At 35.6% G+C, this 23,919-nt stretch overlaps 1 protein-coding gene across 1 annotated transcript in view; it reads right to left on the reverse strand.

The window, feature by feature from the left end:
* Positions 1 to 1,288: 1,288 nt before the first annotated feature.
* The window catches only part of Hsc70-3 (heat shock protein 70 cognate 3), a 31,087-nt gene continuing 8,456 nt past the window's right edge, over positions 1,289 to 23,919 (reverse strand). The window contains exons 7-16 of the mRNA XM_085947524.1: positions 23,253 to 23,369; positions 21,721 to 21,814; positions 7,433 to 7,535; positions 6,724 to 6,955; positions 5,875 to 6,193; positions 5,176 to 5,718; positions 4,870 to 5,042; positions 4,590 to 4,727; positions 4,250 to 4,474; positions 1,289 to 2,944 (exon numbers count right to left, since the gene is read on the reverse strand). Of these exons, the coding sequence (XP_085803650.1) occupies positions 2,723 to 2,944; positions 4,250 to 4,474; positions 4,590 to 4,727; positions 4,870 to 5,042; positions 5,176 to 5,718; positions 5,875 to 6,193; positions 6,724 to 6,955; positions 7,433 to 7,535; positions 21,721 to 21,814; positions 23,253 to 23,369 (2,166 nt within the window). The 3' untranslated portion in view covers positions 1,289 to 2,722. The remainder of the gene's footprint in view (positions 2,945 to 4,249; positions 4,475 to 4,589; positions 4,728 to 4,869; positions 5,043 to 5,175; positions 5,719 to 5,874; positions 6,194 to 6,723; positions 6,956 to 7,432; positions 7,536 to 21,720; positions 21,815 to 23,252; positions 23,370 to 23,919) is intronic.

The raw sequence follows: 23,919 nt of genomic DNA on the forward strand, positions 1-23,919 counted from the left end.
TTGCATGTGGTAGATACAAATAATGTCATTTGATTAATATTTAAAAGAATATGTATTTCAGGCAGATGAATACTTTTTGAATGTGACAGCCCTGAAGGTTTACTGTGGAAAAACATCTCTGCAAATCGATGCTACTAAGTCTGCTGGTTAGACAATAAAATTACTATAAACATGAAGTTCGATAGTTTTGACAGAAAATGTCATAGTTAGAGTGATACCGGCAAGAGAAAATGATGCAATAGGCTTCATCTTCATGGAAAAGCAGTCGAAAATAATAACGATAATTAAGTTTACCCAACGTAATTTATGCGCAGTAGAAATAATCACAATCTGCGCAATTTTAAGGTTAAGTTGTTCCACTATATAACATGGCATTCCATTTTGTCATAAAACTTGCCTCGATTAGCAATTTACTTAAATATTTTTTGAGTTATAACTTAAGAATATAACAGTTGCAGGTGTTCCCAGAATACTTAGTCCAGCAAGTAAATATTTTACTGAAGTCCTCTTACGCACCAAGCACTTTCATCGTATCTTTCTCATACGAATATTTCATTTTACCCAACCAGTGGCTTGTTGGGCCAATAGCCCCACCAAACTAGGGGTTTTGTGGTTGTGATAAATTTTATTTTTGCACTCATCTTGGGACCCAGATCTTTTATTTAAGCCATCAAACACCAAGAGGTTTCCGCAAAAAACAATACAGAATTATACATATTATATTTATTATGTCCCCACAGTGCCAGAATGCATATCTGTGGCTATGGGCGCAGGCTCGAACTTGCAAAAATCGATGTTTTATTTAAAGTATGGATGTAATAGGTTGGGTGAATGGCTAAAAACCATTCCTCGTAAAAAGTCTAATAAGATAACCTCCACTACCCAGGGGCAAAAATAGTAATCTACTTATACCCAATAGTACGGATTAGGTACAAACTTGTTGAATTCGGCATTAAATATATTTTAAATATTCTTGTTGAGACCTGACTCTTGAAGGTATTTTCTCTTTTCCTTTCATATCAGAAGCTATTGAGATTGCAATTCAAGAAGGCATAGTGACAACACCAGCTGGAAAAATTATCCGCGGCCAATAACTAAGAAATTGATTTGTCATAGAGAATGTGAAAATAAGTAGAGATGACGATATATCCATTAACAATGAAAATACCAATTATAATAATTTATCTGACTTTTGGAATTTGACAAGTTGGAAATGGTATTTGAAGTACCTATTTGCGGAAAATATTAAATGTATCACAAATTTAAAATAATAAATAAAACAATGTGCTCATTAGAAAAAAAACAATTTATTTTAATCTCCCATCTTCATATTTGGACATAACATTACCTAGGCTTATTTAAAATAGTCTACACAGGGGGAGGGCAGTCTCAAACAATTTGAAATATTACCCGGAGGAAATGTCACCACTCCATTCGGCGACAGCCATTTTTACTGACAACAAAAATGTCAAACGCAATCATAATTCACGATTCCTTTGCCATTTTTTTTCGTAAAGAAATTAAGTAAAACGATTGAGGAATGTTCAACATTCAATTCTAATGTGTCGTGTTGAATCATTTAGAGCTTTATTACTTTTACACAAAATGCTAAAAAGACACTAGAATAATTATTTTTCATAACACGAAAGAAAAATTGCATTGGAAATATTGATGTAAAATTATTGGAATTGTAATAATGACCATAGACCAAAATAAATGCTGGGTCATCCATAAAGCTATCACCAGTAAAAAAATACCAGGAGGCTATTCAAATCATTTTATGTGAATAAATATTACTATTACGAGTTATAATATTATTACAACATTCATTCTCACAGAAAATACTGGCAAAAAATAATGCAAGAAGGAGGACACGACCTTGTCACAATTAAAATTGCACTCGTACCTTCGAAATTTGAAATTTAAAGAAAATATATAATAGTCTGTAATGATTGCAAGAATTTTTAAATGAATTTGAAATGAAATGATAACATTACGTAATTTGAATACGGAAGGGTGGTGAATTCATTATGTATTAAAATAATTTCATGGGAAGAATAAAAACAATAACAATCAAAATTGACGTATTTAGCATATCACTCGCTCACACACACGCCACGCACACACACTTCAGTTTCTGAGATAAAGTCTTTTAAACGGCGGGACAATTCGATCGCCACCGCCAAATCCAAACAGAACACTTCCGCACCGAGAACCCACAAACACTGACAAAACTATGCATCGGTTACTTGCCAATTATATTTTTATCACTACACCATATTATGTACTTAAACTCGGATAATCTCATAATATTTTTCAACAATATTATATTAACAAACTAAATCACCTGACATAAACAAAGTTTACATACAATTCACATGAGTTGTCTGAAAATTAATAAATAAGTTATACAAAATATACAAATACAAGAGAGCATAATTCGATTACGATTTTATAAATCCATAATTTTCAATTGAGTGATTAGAGTTAGTAGATAAAATGTGAAATTAAAATAGTTTGCATCACCGAGACATTTCAAAATACATTGTACGTAAATAATAAATATAATAGCGAAGCAAGTAACCCGGAAAGACTAACGAATAATTGACTAAATAAATAATCTAGCGCGGGTGCGGGTGCTCATAACCGGTTCTCCATGCGGACGAATCCTTTGTACGATAAGTGTTCAAACGGCAGTCCATTGGAAAGTGTTCGAAGGAAGTTACAGCTCGTCTTTCATGTCTTCATCCTCGTCCGAGCCTCCGGCCGGAGGAGGGGCTCCTCCTTGGCCTTGGTACAGTTTTGAAATGATGGGTTGAACGACATCTTCCAGTTGCTTCTTCTGTTTCTTGTATTCCTCCGCATCTGTGTCTTGATTTTCTTCTAACCATTTGATCGAAGCATCTATCGCTTCCTCCATCGTACTCTTGTCATCTTCGGAAACCTGAACAGAGGAATAGTGTATTTAGTATTTTTTAAAGTGATAGCACAAACAGGGGCAAATCAATTCAAGTAACATGGCAGAGTAGTTGATGATGGAATCAAAAAATGTGTCAAGATTTTTAATATGTAGATCGTTATTTCAAACATCTATTAAATTTTCTAATTTCGAAAAGTATCAAGATTAATATAATTAAAGCGAAACAAAAATTCAAATTCATTACTAAAGCGGACACGGTTGCCAGTATAACGCATAAATACATAATCAAATGAAAAGAAATGAAATTCAGTCAGAAAACACAACACTATAATGCTGTTTAATAGAACCTTTATTAGGCTATTAGGCTAAGCTATATTCACAGAATAAAATGTATCTACAATAAAGTTAGGTCATTTGTAAAGAATAAGAGTAAAAAAAATGTACCTAACCCATATTCAGCTGATATGTTAAATGTAAATAATATTTCTTAAAAACAGCTGAATATACATAACATCTCACTATACTCAATCGGGTTTAGTTTGGCAATTAGCTGGAATAAACATGCTGCCCTGCTTTAATAATTCCCTCACGCAATGGCTAATAAGCATTTCGTCGTTTCCATTGCAAAATTGTATATCTGCAAAATCTCAAGTTTACAGGGGAGCATAAAAACAGTTTAAAAAATGTATGGCTCTTAAATCAATTCAAAAAAGGTTTTCATTGTTGCATGTGTTGTAAAGGCGATTTTTGCGGTTTTAATTATACAAAAATGTAAAAAATGCATATTTTGCGGATATATAATTTTACAATGGAAATGATTATTTATTACAGTAACACCGTGGTGAGTAATATCATCATTGGCGGGTATTTCATTTTAATGGCTTTTATTTTTAATTTACAGTGCAGTTGTGTGTTCTAATAATATCATCAATGAAGAAAAAAAAGTTCATGAAATCATAGGTAAACTGAAGAGAAGATGTTAAATAAAAGATAGGGACAGCATGTCCGATTTAGCCAGCTGATTTTGGATAGGATAGACATAGAATTAATATTATTGAGTGAGAAGTTTTCTGACCGAGTTTCACATTTCATCATCAGCCATGTGCTGCATGAAATAAAAACAGTCATGTCAGTCACACGATAAAACACATGACTTGTTCATGCACTATTGTCACACACTCCAAAGAAGTTTCCCAACAGATTTATATTAACGAGAAATGGTAGTTAGCCATCTGTCTTAGAATCTATACCAGGCAATTAAATAGATAAATTAATGAAGTTAATCTATATATGCAGAAGTAAACTGTATAATTAAGTAAATAAACATACCTTAGCTCCGAGCTTTTCTTTATCCTGAAGTTGGTTCTTGAGTGAATAGGCATAGCTTTCCAACTCATTGCGAGCCTCGACTCTCTCCTTCAATTTCTTGTCATCATCGGCAAACCTTTCGGCATCCTTGATCATTCTCTCAATGTCATCGGGCGTCAGTCTGTTCTGGTCGTTGGTGATGACAATCTTTTCCCTGTTTCCGGTGCCCTTGTCTTCAGCAGATACCTAACAAGTAAACGTTGCAACATTTGAAACTGTGTTCTTGAATTTGTACTGTTCATTTAGTAAATACACGTACGATATGAGAAATTGCCGAATTACTGATGATTATTGATATTACCTGAAGGATACCATTGGCATCGATCTCGAATGTGACTTCAATTTGTGGAATTCCTCGTGGCGCTGGAGGGATTCCTGTCAAGTCGAACTTTCCTAACAAGTGGTTGTCCTTTGTCATGGGACGCTCGCCTTCATATACCTGAATTAGGAAAAAAAACATTGAATTTGAAAACAGGAGATCATTAAAGGAATAATGTATATGAAGTCATAAATGTAAATTTATCATGTGCAGTTAGCATTAGAAGTATTCATCAATTATGATAAATAAATAAGGGTCTCACCTGAATGGTGACAGTGTGCTGGTTATCACTGGCCGTCGAGAAGATCTGTGACTTCTTGGTTGGGATGACGGTGTTTCTGGGAATGAGTTTGGTCATCACTCCTCCGACGGTTTCAATACCCATGGTTAGAGGGTTCACATCCAATAAGACAATAGCGTCGGTATCTTGCTCGCCTGTAATTAAAATTATATTTGAATATACGCAATTCAACTTATATGAAATCAATTTATATGAAAGATTTGACAGAGCCAATTTCAAGAAAATAATTTCAGTGGTCTCTTTTTAGTTATTGAATAATATACTGACCGCTCAAAACTCCCGCCTGGACGGCCGCTCCATAAGCAACAGCCTCATCGGGGTTGATTCCTCGAGATGGTTCCTTTCCGCCGAACAATTCTTTCACAAGTTGCTGCACTTTAGGGATACGGGTGGACCCTCCTACCAAGACGATCTCATCAACGTCCTTTTTGTTCATGTCAGCATCTTCCAGCACTTTCTGCACGGGTTTCATGGTGGACCTGAAGAGGTCCATGTTGAGCTCTTCGAACTTGGCCCGAGTGAGGGTTTCGGAGAAGTCATCGCCTTCGAAGAAGGATTCAATCTCGATTCTGACCTGGTGACTGGCGGAAAGGGCGCGCTTTGCCTTTTCCACTTCTCTCCTGAGTTTCTGAACGGCGCGGTTGTCTTTCCTGATGTCTTTGCCCTTCTTCTTCTTGTAAAGCTTGATGAAGTGGTCCATGACTCGCTGATCGAAGTCCTCTCCTCCCAAATGAGTGTCGCCGTTAGTCGCCACCACCTCGAAAACTCCGTTATCGATGGTCAAAAGGGAGACGTCGAAGGTACCGCCACCTGGAAAATTCATCATTAGATTATTAACTAATATTTATATATATTAACAAGAATTTAATAATTGTACCATTAAAAGCAAGATAATATATTTGGTTTTTTAGTGGGAATTCAAATTGAATTATGAAAATATTTTAATAAGCGAGATGTTTAAATTACCGAGATCAAAAACTAGAACGTTCTTCTCTCCATCTTTCTTGTCCAATCCGTAAGCAATGGCTGCGGCGGTGGGTTCATTGATGATCCTCATGACATTCAGTCCGGCGATGACTCCCGCGTCCTTAGTGGCCTGTCGCTGAGCATCATTGAAGTAGGCAGGCACTGTCACTACGGCGTGAGTCACTTTCTTTCCCAGGTAAGCCTCCGCTGTCTCCTTCATCTTTCCCAACACCATGGCGGAGATTTCTTCGGGGGCGAAGATTTTATCACCCTGTCCTGTAGCCACTTCCACGTGAGGTTTGCTGTTCTTTTCGACAACCTGAAATAAGATACACAAATGAGTCATTTTGCTTTATTATTTAATTTCATCATTTCCCAAGAGTTTCATAATAAGATAGAGCTGTATGAAATTTTAGTAGGTATTAAAATAGCATCTTTGGAATGTTTTTATTGTGGTAATCTAAGCAAAATTAATATTTTATATGTTGGCAGATTGTAATTGAAACAAGACAGCTCGTTTATACCTATGTTTTCACTTTTTGATACAAACAACATGCACTTGTCATATTATGCCATATAAAGGTAAAACAACATGAACTTCATAAATTGAGCATAACAATACATATTATTGATTTGTGGGATCAACTGTTTCAGTGAACCTAAAATTGTATTGAAATTTAGTTGAAATGTTTACGACAAATGGATTCACAATCCAAAATGAATTTTGGTTAATTGAAACTGTAAACCATGAGAGGTTTTTTCGTTACATTAAATTGGCAAAAGGTTAGTCTTAATTGCTCAATACATGTAATTTATAAACTTGAAGAGGGTAACTGATGTTGATAATACCTTGAAAGGGAAGAATTTCACATCATGCTGAACGGCAGCATCTGACCATTCTCTGCCGATAAGCCGCTTCGCATCGAAGACTGTGTTCTCGGGATTGGTGGTCAGTTGGTTCTTGGCAGCGTCTCCAATGAGGCGCTCGCCTTCCGCCGTGAAAGCTACATACGATGGTGTGATTCTGTTACCTTGGTCATTGGCGATAATTTCAACTCGTCCATTCTTGTACACTCCAACACTGAAAAAATTTATGTCACAATGAGCCAATACTGAAAAGACCTTTTTAGAATATTGAATTTCAGGCCATATAATCTTGCTTGATTGATTCGTATTTATACACTTAATTGTCTGCAAATTGACACATTAAGTTTTAACAGTTTCCAAATTGCAAGAAAATTTTGACATGCGCAATATAATTTATAAAAATCAAATTGAAATGAGAGGCTCATTACAAATGAGCAGTTATGAGAGTGGGAAAAATGTTTGTTGCCAGGTAGCCATTTACTTTGACAGCTAAGATAGGTACGTCACATGAAGGTAGATAGTATGTAAAAGACGTCATTTCGGTATAAGAAACTAATTAATACTTTTAATACGTTATTAGACGAAATTCTTTCAGCCAACAAATACATGTGTGTAATGGAATAATAAGTAAGTAGCGAGGGGTTATTTAACAACGTACATATTGATTTGATGTATGAAAATGGGTTTTTACCATGAATATGTTGTTCCGAGATCGATTCCGACTACTGTGCCGAGATCCTTGTCCTTTTCCTTTTTTTCTTCGGCGAAAACTGCCACTGCTAAAAAGCAGAATGCTCCCAGTATGCACAATCTCATTTTGACGGGTCTGTCACTTTTCAAAATGAAAATCTATACAATCTGAAAATAATTGGAAAGGTAAGCTTAATGAAAAGTAATATGAGAGAATAAGCTAGTGGCGACGGAGAAATTATAAGTTTAAAAAATAGTTATTAAAAGCATACAATCGCAAAAGGCTACGAATCCACGACTGATGACGTATTCATTTTCGAAATAGATTTTTTACGTGTAACTTCAGAATTTCTTTATAATTTCTAATAATGTGAGTGAGTCTTCATGAAGTGTCCGTGAAATTAATAGAAAACATGACTTATTAGCGGTAGATTTGATATTTGGATGACATGGCACACTTGATCCGGCATATCAGCCTCCATGCCGTCTTTCAAATATCACTGGAAATATGAATAATGACCAACAAATCTTACATATTCAAGCACAACACTGCAGTCAACAGTTAATAAGTGACTTTTTGACATTTACCTGTGTATTTTAATGCGAATCGCGTACAGAAACACCTTTTAAAAGACAATGTCACTCATGCTATGTCTTACTCGGATATTGAAAGAAAACTGACTGTTCCGCGATGCCGCTGCACATTATTTAGCGCTAGTGAAGATCGTGGATCGTTTTGATTGGTGTAACGAAAAATGACTATTCGAATGAATATTTTTTATTGGTCCAAATTCTTCGAGTTGGCTCAACACCATTGGCCCACGTTCGATTCCAGACATTTCTTTGCGATTTCTCATAATTTTTGTACAAAGAAAACTAGCGCGGGATTTAAAACACAAAATTTGATGAAAATTTCATCCTATTCAACGAAACAATAATAAAAAATACGCCCAATATATATAATAAAACATTAACAATATAGTAATCGATTAATATAAGAAAATTACAATTAATTTCAATAACTAACAATATTATTTTCCTTCAGTGAAAGCGAACATTTCTTTGAAACATTGAATATGGCAGAGCAGTCAAGTTGTATTACGGATAACGGGACATTTCAAAACTATTGGGCGTAATCAGGTCAGTGTTGAGTGTTCATCATCATCAGACTATAAAATGTCGTCATGGGCGGCTGGTTAGACGAAAATAAAGGTACCTATATACTAATTATAATGTATAATAGATATATGAAGAAAAGTTAATCCTTAGTTAAAATTGTACAGATACTATAGATCTATTTCAAGATATTCCAAAAATATATTTTCCATTACTGCTATTCCAGACACAGCATATTGTACTACGAAGATATTTTGCAAAATATTCAAGGGGTTGGAATATACTATAGATATAGGAACGGGAAACAGAAAAAATATCACTTGGTGGTGCCTATACATTTAAGGTCCTCGGACTAAATTCCTATATAATATCGTTTCCCTCCACCACCCACCATATCTGCACACCCGTTATGTGAACCCATACCGTGGCGTAACGAACGTCAAGTGCCCTTCAAAGTTGTGCTGATAGTGTCCTAGGAGCAACTTTCCGAGACCTTGGTTTAGCGTGCACATGAGTCATATTATGATTTAATATTATTATGGCCAAACCTCGATAATAGGAGAATTTTTAGTTCGCCGTATCAAGACAACCTTCCAGTTAAGAACCAATAACCTGAAACCAATGTGTCTATCTCTATGTACTACTTGATATTTGGAAAAAAAATGTTTTTTCGCCGTCGGGAGGCTAATATTTTCGGATTTCAAAAAATCACTCCATATTGCATAAAACTTTTCTAGTTAGGGACAAGAGCCCATATCTAAGGGGTACTCTCTTGGCATTCGCTCAGCCCATAGACTAATATTATACTTAGCTCAGCCTATAGTTTTTTTTTTTTTTTTTTAATTAATTACACTTTTGAATCCACTTTAGTATCCAGATATTCATTCAAGCTATCAAATTACGTTCATAGGTTTTTGCATAATTTCAAATGGATACCTATATCCTATACGGTGGCATCCCTAGGCAAATTGCCGCCCATAAGCAGACTTAAAATGCACTCCTTTTCGTTTTTAGTTTCGTTAGGTAGGTACCTACTTACCTATTTTATTATTTTCAGCTATCTAAAACATACAATTAATACACTAAACATATTTAAATTGGCATACACACTTCATGGACCCTACATCCTGAAGCGGGCCCCTATCGCTACCCACATATCGCTAAGTTTAAAGGCAGTTTGATGCTCTACAGTGGCGTTCTCCAAATGGTGTGAGAGGCAGATTTTTTAACACGTCACAACAACCAAAAATTGCATCGCATAACCATACCTATATTTTAAAATGGTAATAAACCTGAAAAAACTTTTTACAACTTATTAGAGAAAATTAATTACGATGTGTGTTTATCTCTTTTATCTGGTCGACCGCCACGCCGCCCCTCCCCCCTCTGCCCAGGACCCTAGGCTAGAGCCCTGTCAGCCCCCCCCCCCCTAGTGAAGACCATGCACACCATAATATTATTATAACTACTGAAAATTAGATCAGTTCCACGAAACCTACTCTAAAACAGAGATGGTTTTAGTTACGTGGAGGTCTGTGTAGCACTGAGTTTGCGGTATTCCCCCATTACTTATATTATATTGTATTACAATGGGTACAATAGGTAAAAAAAAATATTAGGATTTTATTTGCTTCGATTATTTTTAAACGCTGTTGATCCTTTCTAATAAGGCGACGGCATCGTCTGCTTTAAAGAAAAAACGCCACTGCTTTTAAGAGATGTAAAATTTGTCTTTATCCCTTCTTTCGTCGCCTTTTATAATGTGCTGCCCCTATGCAACGCATGACTTGCCTACGACGTCACTGTGTATATTAATTTTAAAAATTAGTTACCTGGTCATAAATAATTGTGCTCAATAAAAATTACAACCGTTTCCGAAACACAGGCCAATCTTTGGTTTCAGAAGTGAAAGTATTTTTCATGGATTTGTCAATATCTATGAAATCTTGCATGATGTACTTTTTTATTATTCTAGCTGTTTCTTTAGAAAGCAACAAACTGTGAATTGAGTAAACAGTTTTACTAACGAAACAGAAAAAAATAATTTTATCTAAACGGCACAACAATAATCTTGTTGTTATTAACGTTTTTTAAACTATGGCCTGCTATATTATAATAGCAGCCGTATCATTATGACAAAACCAGCTTCAAGCTAAGAAAAAATAAGTATATATTAGGTACCTACTTGCTTATCCCTCCACCACGTCTCCAAATCTCGTTATTTGGATGTATACTGTCGCGTAACGAACGTTAGGAGTGTCTCATGAGCAACTTATTGATATATCAAGATATTGGTTCAGCTAGGTGTGCGTGATTCCTATTAAGCATAAAGCCCATTGACGCAGCGAGTGCGGCGCTCGCGCAAAATTTCTACAAGTGGCGCGTAAATCATCAAAAATACAACGTAATCAAATACGCCAGCGCCCACTGGACTTGACGATGCCTTGCGCCCCGCTTGCCGCATGAGTCACCGTTTTTCGCTTCTCGGCGATACGATTTAATGAAAATACAAAGAAGTCCATTCATTGAACACGGCTACCAAAATTACGCTGCTCGAGGCGTCGTCGATCGACGGGAGAAAAGCAATTATTTAATAACAGGGAACTCTTTGTTCCGTGTCCTATATTTCGCTGGTTGAATAATGTCGTCGTAAATATTTATTACAAGTCCCGAAATAATATAATATTTTTATTGCTTTGTTATGAGAGACGCTGTAAAAATAATTATTTTGTGCTGCTTATTACATAGGTGAAGGGTAATGCGCAGCGAGAGACGTGTGATTATGGTTATGAATAAACACTTAATACGCCGACTTCGCCCGCTCGACGCGTTCTATGGGCACCATCGCTTAGGGTCAACCCTTGACGAGAAAAAACCTTCTCGCATAACGTAAGCCGCCGCATTTTTTTTGAAATCTGAGAAATTTTCCCTTGAAGAAACCATGTCGTAATGACCAACTGAGGGTCGAATTGACTTGAAAAGCCTTTTTAACCGACATGAAGACACTCCCAGAGGATGAGATCGCCATCCAGCAGTTCGCCACGTCATGGCTTGGTTGCAAAACCACTGTGACTGGTTAATAACTGAGAAGTCAAATGGTCTGGAGTAAATTTCATCATCTACATGCACTACTGGACGAAAACATTTTCTTGGCTACGTGTTAAAACTGTGAACTAATCCTCAACCGCAATTCCGTTATAAGCTCCTCACATTTAGTAAACAGCGCCTGGAAGCGTAGCCAAGATGTTTTCGTACAGTACTATAATATATTTGGAAAAAAACAAAGGATGTCCTGCAGATGCCGTCATGAGATTTTATAACTTTTTTATAGACCAAACCAAACCTAATATAATCTTAGTTTGTGATAATGATGCATCAAAATGTATGAGAATTTAAAATTAACATTACCGAATCGAAAAGCCTATGCGCCGAGAGAAAAAGGTATTTATTATTATAATTGTCTACATGGAATAAACTGTTTTCGTAATATATATATATATATATATATATATATATATATAAGCTCATGACGGCATCTGCGCCACAATTAGGTACCAAAACAAATGCGTCTGTCTGTCCTTGAAAGAGGCCTCTCTGCCACTCGTGATGGGGGATCATACGCCATCGAGCGCACCAGGGGAGGGGCTCTATGTTAGAACTTGCGAGTGCAAGCTTCCCGGTCGAGATGACGTCATATGACATCATTATGACGTACTACCGGAGTGATAATAGCACTCGAGAATATTACGCTACTCCGACAGCGGCGCTATTCATTGTCACCATACACATATAGGTGTATCATAATAATATTTTCTATGGTTATTCTGTGCGCGGTCGGCATGCCTCGAGCGTGACGACACAATTACGTCATCTCGTCTGGTGCCACACGTCGTCTCGTGTGGCACCAGACGACATGACGTAATTGTGACGTCAGCCAATACATGCCGCCCGCTTGAGCGTGTATTGGCTGACGTCACAATTACGTCATGTCGTCTCGTGTGGCACCAGACGACATGACGTAATTGTGACGTCAGCCAATACATGCCGCCCGCTCGAGCGTGTATTGGCTGACGTCACAATTACGTCATGTCGTCTGGTGCCACACGAGACGATAGTTAGGAAATCGGGCTGCTGGAGGTAGCGTTATTGCGACACATCTGCCATGTGAATCTGAATGTGCAAGTCTAACATGAGCCCTCCACCAATGACAGGAACGCGTCTGTGGATGATTTTCCATTGCGAAGAACTTGGTACTTATTACACATGTTCCTCAATTAGTTTAAAATTCTTGATCAGCTCCTCAGAAATTAGCTATCATTACAAGATAGATGATTCTGGTGGGTCCCAGATTCTTCTAATAACTCTCTCCACTTGTTACTGTCCAAAAAAGTTTCAAGTCAATAATACCTATAGGTATAGTGCGAAATCTTTACGGTGATAGGCGGCGGTTGGAGAACTACATCCTCTCCTCTCGCGTTTCACCACTTACAATACTTCGAAATCGAAAACCATAGACAAGATACAACACGAAAGATTTCGCAGTCTATCTTGTTTGTTGTTTGGATGTTTTTTCATTTCATGACATCTCTAGTTGTCCTTAGGGGCAATCCATATATGACATCACGCTCTAGGGGGGTGAGGATGTCTGATATTTATAATGAGATGATTTGTGACGAAGGGGGGGAGGTCAAAAATGTGACGTAATTTACAGGGGATAAAAGGTTATGGGACGATGGGGGGGGTTAAATATAGCCAAAATCGTATGACGTCAGATTATGTTGGCGGCCCCGTATGTAAATCAGCTGGTTTTCAATTCGGTAGTGTACAACTGTACATCAAGCAAACTTTGGCCTATCAGGAATTTGTCACTAGAAAATAAAGTCAACTAAGTACCTCTTGTTATTCTCATCATGGCATTATTTTATGTAATCCACATGTAGGATGTAGGTAATAGTCAGTGACGTCCCGTGGGGGTAGGAAGGTCATGCGTTGCATAGGGGTGGCACATTATAATGGGTGGCGAATGAAGAAACATATACAAACATTACAACTTTTAAGAGCAGTGGCGTTTTTCCGTGAAGTATACGATGCTGCCACATCATTATAAAGTAGGTACCTAACCTATCGACATCTTAGTTTAAAAATTCCTAACAAGACAATTATTATTGTATTGTTATACATATTGTAATGGCGATTTATTGCACAAACAACACTTTCACAAGGGTGCCTCCAAACCTGTCAGCGCCACAGACCTCCACATACCTAAAACCACCACTGCTCGAGTGTGTATATCAATTTAAAGATTTTTTGTGTATCTATCCGTGAGCCAAAAATAAATAACCATGTAGGTACCTAATGAATTTGCAGACAATTTAAAACTAAAAATGAAAGGATACGGCATTCTAAGTCAAACTAAGGGCAGCACTTTGCCTAGGGATGTCACTGGTAATAGTGTTACAGGCTCATTTTGTTGTTTATTCGGATTTTAAATATCGATCAATTTTTGGCCTTCAGTTTTATTTTTACCTATTATATTTTATTACCCACGGTGGCTAAACTGAAAAGCCCGTTAATCTTAGGTTTAATGTCGAGGCCAGCACCAATATTTCGAGATGGTTTTGCTGCGGCTGAGCAGATAAAATTCAAGTTATGTTTTAAAATGTATTTGGTCTAGTGCAGCGATGGCAAATACGTGGCACCCGCGCCTAACTTTGCACGCTAGAAGTTTTCGACGGCACGCCAACAAAATAAATTCCTTATATTTTTTAATAGGTATTCAAAACATTTATAACGGAAAAATATAAATTCAAAGGGAAATCATGTTAATGTATATTGTGGCAACACTGGACAGTTGATGTTACAGTAGGACACCAGAGTGCCACACTCGATTTCTGTGGATGGGTGCGATACCCGAGAGATGCAGGTTCGATTCCTGCGGGGGTGTCTTACTTTTTTCAAAAAGATTTTTGCTATTGGTTATAATATATTTTTTCAAAAGTGTTTTCAAAATTAGTGTGTTAAATATTTCCTTATTTTCTTTCATTTCATGTGTATCATTTTTTTTATATATTCAATAAACAATATACAGTCGAACTTGGTCGAACGAGGAAGATGGGACTGACTGAATTTGCTCGTTATAAGAGTTACTCATTATATCAGAGAATAGGTATTTTTAAATGAGCGGTCACATAACACAAAAAGTTGCAATTCAAACAAAAATAAACAATTAGTATTTATTTACACACCCATTACACACATATTACATTTTTCTGTCAATCCACTTTTTTTATAAAATTGATTCTTGTTTCATGGTTTTCACTCTCATTGTTCTTAAATTTCCCCTCAAAGCACTCAACCCTTTAAAGGCCGGCCACACGCTCATGCTTCACTACAGTATTGCCTGCGCAAACCGGTTTGCGCAGGCAAACCCGTGCGTGTGGACGGCAAAACTGTACACCGCGCAAACCAAAAACTTGCTTGAAATTTTAACTGCGCAAACCGAGTTTAACAAGCCGCGCTCAGTTCGTCGACGGTTACGGTCTTTTTTCATTCATACTTATTTGTTTTCGTTGGATTAAGAATACCTAATATTACACATATTATTGTTGGTACGTTTTTTAAATTCATTAAACTCTGCCTAAACAAAATCACAATAGATAAAAAAAAATATTATATCTATAAAATATTCATATTTATGTATGATTTAATTGCAAAATTTTAGATATTTTATAGATAGACTAGTATTTTTTGACTATTATCTATTATGGCTTGGTTTTCGCAAGGTTTAATTGAATTTTTAAAACTAACCAACACCATCTGTAAATTGTAGTCTTATGTCAATGAAAACAAATACGTATGACTGACCAAGTTTAGTGTGCACCATTTATGACGGATCTTAACAGCGTACTTCCACCCTTTGCCACTAGTCAGTGACGTCCCTAGACAAAATGTCGACACTGGGCAGCGCCAAAATCTCGCCCCATTTTTTCTACAGTATTTTGTGCCATCCGTGCACGGTGTCGTTTCTTGTCACCATGGACGTCGAAGGGCAGCGGAAGTAAACTAGACATCGCGAACTCGACAAAAAATACAGTCATTAATTAATACATTTTGTTTCCAGCCAGTGAGCTGAATTTATTAATGGAAAGATATTTTCGTTATTACAAAGTTTAAGTAGCTATTTCTATATATACGAAATGATTCTCCTCGATTTGCCGCCCTTCGAGAAACTGTTGCCCCCAAGCAACGCTCTATCTGCATACCTCCATGGGACGTCACTGTTCTTATTCCAATAATTGTTGAATATTTCTAATGCGGTGGTATTTAGTTATTCATGGTGGGGTTTATTGGCTTAAGATACTTTTAAAAATTTGCCGAGAAAAATCAATGAAATACATATTTCTTTTTATTTAGATTTTTTATGTAAATCATATGATTTTCAGTTTTTTATTAATTATTTTGATTTATTAATAAAGCAATAATATTATCCACCGCTGTATATTCGAAAATTAATATATCGATTCAGCGAACAGTCATACTCGCGCTCCGATACTAGTAAATAATTCCGATACAATTCCGCCACTTTTCTCCGTCACTGTATTCCGCTACCTTGCTCCGCCACCCTCGCCGATTCGATTATAATACGATCCTGCGACCTTCGTTGAAACGATTTCGCCATTTTCGCCGTTTCAACCTGCCACCTATAGACACTGCATCACCGTTATTATCGCCCATCCGGAGGATTCCTGACGAACTTCTGCCGCCACTAATAGTATTTTTTAAGATTCGACGGCCGAATGATTTAGAACTCTTCTGAAGCCTTCATAGCGGGAAACAGACCCGTAGCACAGCGCAAATAATCACATTCAGTTATTGTTACCGGTATTTGTGCACCAGTTCGTCAAAGCAAGCCAAGATGAGCAGGATCCCCTCGCTCGCTGGTTTGCTGAACCCGGACTATTTTATAAAGTCTCTTTGTTTTCTGTCCATCTCATTTAGCTAGTCGCCACACCGGGCCCCCCTAAGCCCGGGCACCCAGGCTAAAGCCCTATCAGCCCCCCACTTGTGGGGGCCATGACGTAGTGTATGTAGGTAACTGCAATTACATTTATTACTAATATTATCATATCGTTACAGGTTGAACCAGATGCTCATAGAGACATGGTGATAAAAAAAATTAACTCTTTGCAAAGCTCATACCGCAAAGAAATGAAAAAGGTGAAAGAATCTGAAAGATCAGGCGCTGGCACTGACGACATATATACACCATCGTTGTGGTACTTTAACCTGAAATGATATAATTAAAAACCTATACATTTTCAACCGAAAATAATGAGTAGGTAGCTAATTACTATTTTATTTTTGGACTATAATTTTGGTTCGCGTACTATACTATATACACGTATCAAAAATTTACTCTAATAGTAAAAAAAGTCGCCTTTCGCAAGTTTACTTCAAGATTATTAAAAGTGTAAAATACTTATGTGGTTGTGGAATACCTACAAATTTTTGATTATAGTTTGTCGATATTAAATACTTCGAGTAGATGTAGGTAGGTACTCAACAATACGCTGAATACTAATTTTTACCTCGCGGAACAACATTTGGGAAACTCTATGGGTAAGAGGACCCGCCAACGATCTTGGCCTGGGGGCCCCGCTTCAGGATGTGGGGGCCATGGCCTACCCCCCACGGGACGTCACTGCCACTAGTATATATTATATTTAAGCAAAAAATGCTGATTTATATGCGAGTGTATGTTTCTTCTAAATAGCCATTGTTTGGTCCACTTGGATCGGGAAGATTATTTCTTTTATTAACCAATAAACAATAGAAAAGCGCTTGTGACAAAAACAAATCGTCACTTGACACGACATTGCTGCGATTCCGAAAAACAGTGTTTTCACGACGACGACTTCTGTTGTAACGTAATGAGGTTTGCGCAGTTTTACTTGTGCCGTGTGGCCAAGCGAGAGTGTTCCGTCTTTTTTGCACAGGCAAGACCGCGCAGGCAAGTCGCTGCCGTGTAGCCGGCGCATTAAAAGACTCTTGGGTGTTTATTATGCATTGTCCAGAGTAAGCATAATTATGTAGAACATAAAAAATCTGAAAATGATCGTAAATATCCCCGAAACAAGCAAGGCATTAACAAATTACAAAAGAAGTTGTTTATTGTAATGAACGCTGGTAGGTACCTACTGACTTCACAAACCTTGCATTTTTTACATGCAATTTCAACCATATTATGCGTGGATACTTTTTCAATATTGTCGGTGAAAACACCAATTAGGTAGGTACTTAGACACTTAACTAGTGCCGTAAACGTAATCCGTTCCCGGCGGCATCGGTCTTCGGTCGGATTTTATTGCTTAGGGTCGAAAATGTTTTTAAACGATCGACACATTAACAGTTTTAAGAAAATTTTTGACGATATTTTAGCTTGGTATACCCGATAAGTGGCTCGTTATAAAAGTGAATAAATGTATGGAGAAAATCATAAACTAAAATGTCAACGAATGTTTTCTCATTACATCCGAGATCTCTCTATGCCTGTGATTGTAATAACCGTGTTCGACTGCAGTTACCAATGTACCTAATTATTTTTTTTTATATTCAATAAATATGATTTAGATTATATCATGTGTATACCTAAAAAGGAATGGAAATAAGGTATTAAAAAAGGTACAAAAAAAGGCGGAGGGGGGTACCAATATTTCGAGGACCGGATTTGACTCGCAGGCCGTAGTTTGCCGACCTCTGGTAGATTGAAATGAAGAATCAATAAAATAAATACGCAGTGAATATAATATCAACATATTCTTTATTAAGTTAATCTCCATATCACCAAGTATAAATTATTGTATATTACATTTTAAAAAAAAACCAAAAAGACAACAAATAAATACCAACACTTAATAATCAAATATAAAAATTGTGTGCCTACCAAAGATGTTAACACCCTCCCTCCTTCTATAGGGTTCACCTCTATAGAAGGAGGTCTCTATAGACGAAATAATAATAAGATAATCAATGAAAACCTCATTATCCACACATAATATTTAGTATGAAATTCAAATAAATATTATTGTCAAGTGTGTCCCATTTGTTAATTTTCATTTACCTAAAGGGGCCCGTAAACGAGTCGCAATTGTGCTGTCCGCATAGTGCCGTTAATAGTTCCGAAAAACACGAAAATAGTAGTCAATGCTGCCGACTTTATCCATCTATTGCCCATAATTGCCGGCTGCACGGTTAGTCAATATATCGATTATCGAACGCAACCGAAAATACGGCAGTAGTGCCCAAAAAAACATATTTCCTTCTCGTTCTGCTCCATTGTTGTTTATCTCAAATCACTTGCACGCACAAAATATATGGCCTCACTTGCCCGGCACTGATGTAGGGTCATACATTACCCAGCAACAGTATTGTCTGATATGGTGCCGGGTAACTTTTTCTCCATTTTTTTGGCAATACATAGTGCTGGCAATGTGAAATTTTTGATGCTCGTTTACGGACCCTGATGTGTTCATTGTATTATTTATTATGGTAATGACTTAAGCCATATAAAGGCTCAGATTCACAGAAACAATATATAATGGTCTGTAGGAAAGTAAATTAATTTTATTGTTTTAAAAAGTAATACGATTTCCATGTATGAACGTATTTTCTTGAATAGTCGCAGCATGAGGAATAGAGATCATTCCGTCTCATTTAAAATTTTTATACTAAAGCCTACGATAATGGTGTTCCAACTGAAATACCCATCGACTTAAAAAACAATCTGTGGAATTTAATAAAATTTATATTTTCATTTAGTAAAATGTGCACGGGGCTGATGAGTTTATAATAATAACAGTTCAATTATAAAAAAAAGTTGTCATTGATTCCCCGTTACATTGATTAAAAACGGTTAGAAAAAATAGTATAACAATAGTTTTATCATAAATTACATTTCTTAGATGGTAATAGCAAAAACTATCACATTTTCAAAATAAATGCCTTTAAAAAAATACTTCACTAGTTACAGTAGGTACTCCTTATTTTCCAACACTAAATTGGTATTTTTGCAGTGTTATTTAGAGAGATGATTATATAAGAAGCTAATTTATTAATTGCCTAACTATTTATGTAAAAGTAATTACGTACAACTAATTGACCCCAAAATTAAGTAATAGATACCAGAATTTGAAAATAAAAACAATTATTATAGAGTTTTATCTTCATTTAACCATTGTAAAATTTGAGGCGTGAAGTAGGTAATTATGCAGTCTGCTCCTAAAATCAGAAGAATGTATATATATATATATTATATATTTCACAATGAGGTTGAATTGTATTTTTTTATCAACCAACAATAATAAACATATTCTTTGTAGATAAAGATGTATTCATTGTATCTATCTTTGATATTTGATTAATGTAGGTATACAATCTGTAATTGCCAGTAAATTGTCATTGGGACACCAAATCATATTTGCTGGTAAACTTTACCCAATGCTGTATCAACACGTCCTCGAATTTTAAAATGTATAACATTTAAACAAAGTGAACTTATTTACAAATTACGTGTATTTGTTTTAATCATAAACTCATTTTATATTGATTACTATATTGTTTTAGTATTTTTAAATGAGAAAAAACTATAACATTGGTAGGTAGCTACTTAAAATGTATTGTACAGATAAAAGTTAAACATTATTATTAAAACACATGTTATTACATAATAGTGTTTTATAAGTCAGTTTAAGGTGAATGCGCCACCTATCAGCAGAGGCATCTAGCGGTATAATATAAAGCTTGCAATTTGTGACATTTTGTTATTAATTTACATTTTAAACTGTTTTAATTAATAATATGTATCAAAAACCATTAAATAGAAAAATATATTTTATTTAAAGTTGAAGATAAATCAATTAAAAAAATGTTATTAAATGTAAATTCTTTAAAGGATCTCATCTTATTATTACATACTTACTTAATCTGGCGCTACAAACCATACGGGTCCACAGTCAACTGTCCTCTGGCAATCTCTAGCCCGAGCTCTCTCTCTCCAGTTAGTCACGCTCGGCCTCTGTGTCCCCCTTGATGTAATCCTCTCATCTCCTCAGAAGGGCGGCCCGGGGGCCGAGTGCCTACGAGGGTTCCTTCATAAAATTTATGGAGAGCTTTAGATTGCACCCTCATGGAATTGACACTGGGCTTAAATTGTTCAGAGTTCAGCATTCGGACGGATGCGCCATCTTTGGTTTTCCTTAACCGGTTAAGGTATTTTTTGGAGAATTTTATTAATACTTGGATAGCCTTCTCTTGTTTCTCTGTTAGGCTCCAGGTTTCACACCCATACAGAGTGATTGGTTTCACGGTCACGTTGAATACCCGGAATTTTATCTTTATCGAATAGTTTGGACTGAATAGACTCTTCAGTGCGAAGAACGCTGCAATTCCACTCTTAAATATGCTGGTAAGAATGTTGAGTTGCCCACCAAAATGTTTTCTGGGTGTCTATTCTTCCTCGGGTGTCTACTATTAAGTGCTTGGTCTACGTTGGTGGTCAACGTTAACCTTTCGCCGCTTCCTCAAGAGGAGTATCTTATTAATACATATTATTTTATGGTCATGTATATTATTAAAATTTTGTTTAATAACTTTTCTTTAATTTATTGTAAAGATTTTTGACTCTTAATTTTAATTTTTTTATATTTATTTAAAAAAAAAAACAGATTTTTTTCGAAAATATAAATACTTAACTTGAAATACTTTTTATTTTAAATTATCAAAAAAATCCCAAATTGCAAGCTTTCATATAATAGATATATTCGATTTTCTTTTTATTATACACATTATGTTGTGACAAGATGTACAATAAAATCGACCGTGTATAAAAAATTTGAAAAATATTATATTCATTCAATAATACATAGTTGGAAAGACTGGTGCTACAGCTCAGGTCCACGGCCAACTACACAACCGTCAACTGTTCTCCAGGCATTGCAGACCTGAATATTCTTTCTCTATCCACAGTCCGTCACACTCAAACTTTTCGCACCCTCCTTGTCTACCTATATGCTTCAGGAGCAGCCCGGGTGTTGAATGCATACTGAAGATCCCTCAAAAACCTTGTATTTATTTAATTAAATGATATGTAACAAGAGTTTCAAAATTCAAATTTACCCGCTCGCCTGAAAGATACCAACACTTCATTGAGCATAGTTTTGAGAGCATCTCCTTCACCCATCTTAGATAACATCGCATACTCTCCAGAAACCTGTAAAAAAAAAATATATATATATACAGTGAAACCCCGATTCTACGATTTTCAAGGGACCCTAGGAAAAACGATAAATGCGGAATAAGAATATAATTTTAAAAAAAAACTCGTTTTTCCCCTGGATTTTTTTCGATGTCTTGAATTATTTTCAGTTTTTCAGCTAGAGTTCTAGTTTTCTTCACGGGGTGCATTTTAGTTGCGACTTCGTGTCGATATAAAAATTCGTGATACGAGATGTGAGGCAAGCCTGAGCGCCGACCGACCTGTGCAAACAAAGCGACGCTACTGAAAGGTCTGTATGTATCATAAACAATTCTACGAAAGCGAAATGAAAATTATTCAACAAAAATGGTCAATCGGGATAATATTTGTGGCGGGACCATAATATTTAGACGACAGATCGAGGAAAACAATAAATCGGGAACGGTTAATGCGGGATTATTTAACATTATTCTTATGGGTGTTTGGCGGGACTTTCAAAAATGAACGATCCGTGCGGGAAAACGATTTATGCGAGAACGGTAGATCGGAGTTTCACTGTATACAGAGTTTATATAATATAAATATATTATATAAACACTGTTTATCACAATGTTTTTGTTTACAGGCAGACGTATCTTGGTCTGGACTTGTACTGTATTATGGGCAAATTGAAAGATCTTTACAAAATACTTTTTTAAAATCATAAAATTATAAATTTTCATTTTATAATGCACGCAAATTTAAATAGGTAAGTACACAATGTACAAAAAATACGCAATCGAGGTGAATACACCACCTACTAGAGGTACCTAACAAAAAATATGAAGCTTACAAATTCAGACATTTTTTGATAGCTTACATTTTAAAGTGTTTTAATAATTAATAAATACATAGGTATACAAAAATATTAAAAAAGATAAATATTTTTTATTTAAAGTCAAAGATCAACTTACATTAAAAAAAACATAAAATGCGAATTTGTTAAAGATCCCATCTTATTATAATATATTATCAACATCAGAAAGATGTCCCTCTGAGTTTTTCAATCATTCAAGCTATGGCTTTCAGTTTTCGCAAAGATTGGAATACTCGATTAAAAGAAGATTCTAATATGGAATTTCAAAGCCAGTAAAGGCTGGTTCGACAAGTTTAAACTGAGGTATGTATTCTTTACATAATATTAAATTTATTCGAGGAACTGCAAATGCTGATAAAGATGCTGCGAATGAATTTATTTCCTAATTATCCAAAATATTTTTTAATGCATTTTTTGACATTTTTTTTACATTGCTCTATTTTTGTACATTCAAATTCGTACACATTTTCAGGAACCAATTATGTACGAAAATCAAGGACCACCTTTATGTGGTTTTTTTGTGATTGTTTTACTACTGTATTTGATAACCTAGTGGTATGTTGTAGAGATGTATGTAATATAATTTATAAGGTTTACCTGATATACAAACAATGGATAACTGGGATGCCTCTCTTTGGTCTGTTTGACAATGTCTAAATATGGTAAGCCCGGTTTAACCATCAACATGTCTGCACCTTCTTCCACATCTCGGTCCTGTACAAATTTTCATTTATTTATTTATGAACACATAAAAGACAAATTGATAAAAGTTCTAGTACATAGTTATCCTGCAATTCTTTCTATACCAAATTTGTAGAAAATTATAATAAATTTCCAATACAAATTTTTCAAAAACTACGGTAGACTTGTTTATTAATTTTACATTAAATATGTTCAATGGTTATATGTACGGTAATTAAAAAAAAACTGTACAATGGTTTGTTCATATGAGCCAAAATTGATTTTTCATTAATAAAATTCGAACAAACGACACTGGTCATCTGTTACTACCACAGTATTTTTGTTTTCTAACTGACAATTCAATTTCAGGTTTCATTGATGTGTTTGATAATCTTTGGTTAGAAATAAATCATAAGTGTGTCTAATTTAATTATTGTATAGATATATATGTATGAGATAGCTTTTTGCAATTTCGAGAATAATATCATCATTCGTCATTACTTCATTGTAAAATTGTAGACACTATCGGTGAATTCTGAATTCAAATTGATACATTTTTTATGTCAAATAATGCGTCAATGAC

Source organism: Rhyacophila brunnea, unplaced genomic scaffold (genome assembly GCF_057557595.1).
Source record: "Rhyacophila brunnea isolate RB1 unplaced genomic scaffold, BYU_Rbru_1.0 scaffold_2, whole genome shotgun sequence".
Lineage (NCBI taxonomy): Eukaryota > Metazoa > Arthropoda > Insecta > Trichoptera > Rhyacophilidae > Rhyacophila > Rhyacophila brunnea.